The 6,000-nt window shown below is 35.5% G+C and overlaps 1 protein-coding gene across 1 annotated transcript in view; it reads right to left on the minus strand.

Annotated features, from left to right (window-relative positions):
* The window catches only part of EML5 (EMAP like 5), a 90,410-nt gene extending 88,629 nt beyond the window's left edge, over nt 1–1,781 (minus strand). Inside the window, exon 1 of the mRNA XM_018082138.1 lies at nt 1,762–1,781. Coding sequence (XP_017937627.1) covers nt 1,762–1,781 — 20 coding nt within the window. The remainder of the gene's footprint in view (nt 1–1,761) is intronic.
* Between the last annotated feature and the right edge of the window lie 4,219 nt (nt 1,782–6,000).

Consider the following 6,000-nt stretch of genomic DNA (forward strand, 5'->3'; position numbering starts at 1 on the left):
CAGGAAAACAAAAGTTCCTAAGTTGGCTTTTTAATTTGCCTAAAAAATTTCTTAGCCTAATGACTCACAGGGTAATGAACGATCTTCAGAGACTGCTGGACAGAACCACTAACAACATATAGTAAATGTATTTATCTTCTCAAAATCACTTGGAAAGGAGAAAGGTTGAGCCATTTGCAAAGGTAAGATGATCTTACACCTGAACACAGATTTCAATAAGGGAAGTTCAAAGGGTGGAGACAAGAGGAGTTTATAAGCATAGAAGAAATAGCAAGGTTAAAGCTAACCAGGAAATTACCAGAAAAATAAATATCTAACTCAAAAGTTGCATACATTTTCTATATATAAAAAGAGTCAGAAAAAAAACACATTAGAAGATGCTTAATATTTTATGAAGTCATATTACCATATATACGCTTCTATATTTTTTCTGTTTTAATATAGCAATTCAGTTGGTTGATATTACTTGACAAATTCCACATGCACAACTCTAAGAAGAACTTTTAATTTCAAAGTTAAAAAGGTAAAAAGCCTCTGAACCTTTAATTCTTTAATGGGAATTTCTGCCCTCTGCTACTCCACATTATGTTCAGGACCAGGATCAAGCAACCAACATTTCCCCCCTTTGCTTCACTCCAATTCCAGAGTTGTTTCTCTAGTTTTTCCCTTCTTCTTTATTTGGCAGAGCAACTTTGCAATTAAAAAATAAAGCAGAAAGGAGCTGGCAGGCAAAACTTATCACATTTCACTTCAGTTCTGCCACCTAGTCCTGACCAACACCTGCATATCTCCCAGAGAACGCACAGGCAGATGATGTACTCACGGGGAAAAAGGAAAAGCATCTGGAGGGACACAAAATGCTTCATCCAAAATGATCTAATTTTTACAATGGCAGATATTTCTTTACAAAGAAAGATATTAGACCACATGGACAATAAAGAAATTTGAGAAAGAAAGTGGAAAGAATAAGCAAGAAAAAAAAAAGGAAAGGAAAAAAAGAAAGAGAGATAGAAGCTAAGAGGAAAAAAGAAAAAACACAGCAGTCTCATGTCTGATTCATGACCTCTTCAATCCTGTACTTAGCTGTGCTATTAGTGCACTGTGCATTTTTAGACAAGTGAAAAGCACTCCACAGTTGCAACTTTAAAAAACACTCAGGCACCATCTTGAGCACACATGCATCCAAAAGCAACCCCACACCACACCTTAGAAAACACTTCACAGCAACCAAAAATTAGCTTATCATGTTTTTAACTAAAGACCAGAAGCAAGAAATGCAATGAATCAGAGATGGAAGGGACAACAGTAAAGGCACTGCCAAGGGCCAGGAAAACATTGTCCTAGCCCAAGTGTGCCAACTAATTTCATTTGAAGAATATTAAGTGATTATAGAGAATGCTTCCTCTCTTTCTATGTAATAAATGGAAAATAATAACTAATAGCAATATCATAGTATTAGTTCTTTCTACATCATGATGCAAAATACTGGCTTAGACAACTGAGCTCAAATTCTGCCTTGATATGGGATAATGCAGCACAAATTAAGATCCAAAGCCTGTATTTTAATCCTAACAGACAACACTTTAGAATTACCAATGTCCTTCCTCTACCACTTCAGTCTCTATTATAAATTGCTAATAACTTTTCTAGACAGTAGAAGAAAATAAATATACAATAAATACTTTAAAACAGCAAGCTTTTTTTTAAAAAATGCCAACATGGAGAAGAAGAGTTGTTTGCAGAGGCTGAAGAAATACTTACCTGAAAATACCTTTCCTCATCATTTCCTACAGACCAAGGAGTGAAGGATAGGTTAAAGTACTACTTGCAAGTATTTTATCTCACAGGCTATCAGAACAGATGGAAAAGAGAAGCATGGAAAGAGTCAAGGGACTGTGATTTCTATTATCAACAGTAAGAAAGTAACTGCCACACTTATTTATATGATTTTCATATGAGTCATGAATGATAAGACAATGCTTTTCCTTAATACTCAAGTCTTGGCTATTATTAATCCCACGGGACATGATGCAGACTTAAAATTTTGGGTCCTGATCAAAACTCAAGGATTACACTCCAGTTCTAAGCAATGTGGTGACTTTTTTCAGTTCTTTCATTGTACTATGAGTGATTAAGTAATCCTTATAAGTATAGCAAATAATGCAAAAATACAGCATCTTCGTATAACCTCTAGAGGAAAAGCATCAATAAAACTCACATATTTGGGAATTTTCATTATTAAAACAGTCCTGAACAATGCACTGTAAATAGCTTCATAGTGCTGAAAGAAAAAATATAACTAGAATGGGTGCCCAGAAATGGATAACCATAAACATCTGCTATACAAAGACTACACTAACTCATGGGCACGATGCAGTTAACAGGATCAGATAATGAGTTGGAGTTGTCTCTCGTAAGATCTTCAACACACCTCTACTGAGGTGTTAACAGCATAAAACTATTGGGATGGTATCTGAAGTACTGCTTACCATCCATCCAGTCAGTTCCTGAGGTCAGGTAGAAAAGCGTCAGTGTGGCTCGGCTCCTAAGGCAACTTTCCAATCTGTTGCTGTGAGATTGTGGACTTTAGTACACTGACTCTCTCACGACTATTTTCTTACATTTTTTTCTCCTAAGGAGAAGGAGGAGATTACTTAGTGGCATGAGAAGCTATGCACTCAGGAGGAGAGGACTTGTGTTCCCTTTACTGCCCTGGTAATGAAAGTTGGTGTGACCTATCCAAGTTACACTGCTGAAACTGTGCTTGCATCTAGCCCACACAGCTAGACTGTAAACTGGTGCCTGATTTCTTTCCTCTTCCTTGAGGGATGACTAAGCTGATGAACGAGATATTGCTGCTTGTCCGAAAAAGGAAACAGATATCCCTAATGATACAAGTTCTTCAGGACTTCTTGTTTGGCTCTGGCCTTTCTGACCTAGGCTTCTCAATAACAGATGTTAGATCTAAAGTAGTGTCTCCGAAGAGGCAGATATGTCCAAACATGTCCAAACAACATGTCCAAACAGCAAACATTATCATGAAACAAAGCAGGTATTAGGCTAATAAACTGCTAAGTCAAATTAATTTTGAAATTGGCTATAAAATTTGGTACTTCTTGAAAGAATTCAGAAGCAGAAAATTCAAAAAACCTGCCTGTCACTATTGCAACAAAGCCAAATAGTTGGACTTGTAATGAACTGAGATTTCCACTGATATGACTGAATGACGGGTCTTTTCCTAGATAGATATTCAAATTGGGTTGAAAATACAGAGTTTAAACAGTATACTGAAAAGGGATATGTTTCTCACTTTGGTGCATTCAAGTCCCTCTTTTTAATTCATACAGAAAAGGTTCTTTCTCCCTTTTAGAGCAATATGTACGAATTTCCTACCATTTTGACCAGATTCGTGCACTGTACAATACCTATGATAGATTATTATATTAAATATTAATGGTAGCCTGTGGAAAAAAAAAATATAAAAACTGTCCATGTTGTGTCTGTTTGGGATGAGACCAGAGCCATGGACAAGACCCTACAATTTGTCTGAGGTCTGTAGTGGCAGGGGATCCTGAAGGAGAATAGTCAATAATAAACTACTTTATAATAAAAGAAATTAAGCTTTTTTTTTAAATTTGGTTTGTGTTGAGCGTTAACAGGCATTGATTAATACAGACAAGCTGCAGACAAGGATACAGTATTAAAGATGATGTTTCCTTAGCAACAATATTGGATGAAAATCCAAGAATACATTCATGTGACTACTCCTGAGCTTCATAAAAGTAGGGCACCAGTAAAAATGCACAGAAGAATGCTGCAGTAAAATAACAGCATCTCAGATATCTATTAATTATTAGTTAATTTCAATTGTCAAATTGTTTCTATGTGTCAATACAGCAAAACATTTTCATTGTATGTTTACAGAATTTTACATTCAGTTGAGAATATTTTTTGTTTGCTGTCATTTATTCACATTACCCCAGAAAGAGTAACGGGGAAACTACAAACCATTTCTGTCATACTATTTAAGTTTCTAGAGCAGAAAGAGCTGTAATCAGCAAACATCTCTCATCAAAGTTTAAACAGATCAAGTCAGAGCACACTTACTTTCCATAGACAAAACAAAGCAGTATTCATCATAGAGCATCACTACTGGGTCTTCCATACAGCTATTGTAACAGCACCAATAATGTCAAATATAGCTTTCTGAAGATTCCTTAAATTGCAAAAGCATCCAACTTCAAAGTAAGAGAGTCTGCACTGGAGACAGGGAGGGTGAATTGAAACTGTACATTGATTATTCCCAGCTGCAGTTTATCTCATTACCATTCTATATTTTCCCCTCTTGGATCTGAATTTTTTTTGTTAATGAGAAACATTTATAAAAAACCTAGAGAATCCTAAAGATTGCTTTGGGCTCCTATCTGCTCCTAAACCCAAGGTGGAGGGAGAGAGGGAAGCCCAGATGAGCTTCAAAGAGTGAAACAGTGAGTACAGCAACACTGATGTGAAGTTCCCAACTCATCCAATATGAGAACTGAGGAAAGAGATTATGGGAACTGTACACTCCTTTATACAGATGCTCATTTTACCTTAGTCATGTCCTCCACTGCTCAGGAAGGGATTGGCTTCAGTTTTCTAGTAAGAGTAACCATTCATAAAAAAATGATTAAAAATAAAGATATTCCTCTTCTTTTCAAATATGAATGATTTTGCCAGTGCCAACAGGAGACCTCGTGGTTTAACTGAGTGGGGTTGGTGGTTTTTTACAAATTCTACATGATCTTGACACTTTAATCACCAGGTTTTTACAGTCTGAGGAAAAAATTTCTTTTCTAATATGCCCCTTGAAAAAGAAGACAGCAAAATTACTTGCATGTTCTTAGTTAAAAAATCTTCTCACATAAAAATTAGAAATATCATACACTCCAGAATGGTTTGGAGACAAATAATGTCCTGTTATCCTTTATTAACTATTCATATGAAAGAAACAATTCTGATTATAATAACTGGTGGTACAATAATGTGACATACTAAAGCCTGAAGGTAAGTTACCAAGGAATGGAATCTCATCTCAAAAAATATCCAACTTCCTTTTTTCCTCATAAGACAATGCATGGACTTAAGTTTATATCTTATAAAGGTTTAAATAATTAAACTGACAAAAATAACTCCCCTAGTACTAGCAACAAGATAAAAAAAAGGAGGCCAAAAAAAAAGGAAAAAAACCCCAGAAGCACAAGATCTGTGAAGAGAAGAGGCAGTGCAATCAGTTGTCAGTAACTTAGGAGGGAGGCAGTCCAGCTATTCAGCTCCTTTGGGTCACTAGATCTGATGACCTGAAAGAGATCCCTTAACAAATCAGCAAGCAGTATTAAACCATTTGGTTAGGATTTGTCAGTCACAAAGTTAGAAAGCAGTCCTTCACTCTGGAATACATATGGTGAAAAGCATACAAACCTACAAACCTATCACAGACTGACAAACCAAGGCAGTCTAAAATCAAGGTGGAAACACTGATTTCCCATTCTGAACAGTTTACAAGCTAAGAAACTACTTCAGTAAAGATTATCATGCTGTAGCCACTTAATTACGGGAAAATTGAGACAATTATGGCTATAAAATCAGAACAGAATTAATTTCAAATAAATTTTGTAACAAAATTCAGGCTAGAAAGGGAAACTGAATGACAAAAATTCTTCCCACAGTTAAAATTACTTAGCCAAGACCATTTCAAAAATTTCTTTTGAGAAAAAGGTTATTTTGGATGCTTCTGACCTCAGAAGTTAATGAATTAAATTTGCTTGAGGTACAAAATTTCTTCATTATCACTAAAACCCTTCAAACAACTCTTCACTCAGTCATTGCATCTCCACAGGAGATTTACAACAGTTTTTCACTACTAATTTTCCATCTACTACTTTTGAAATTTATACTAGATCTTCTAGTATTATATAGGGGAAAAAAAAATCACAGAATGTAAAATTTTCTTTCATATTT

This window comes from Manacus vitellinus, unplaced genomic scaffold (genome assembly GCF_001715985.3).
Source record: "Manacus vitellinus isolate BGI_N305 unplaced genomic scaffold, ASM171598v3 scaffold_6_pilon, whole genome shotgun sequence".
Classification (NCBI taxonomy): domain Eukaryota; kingdom Metazoa; phylum Chordata; class Aves; order Passeriformes; family Pipridae; genus Manacus; species Manacus vitellinus.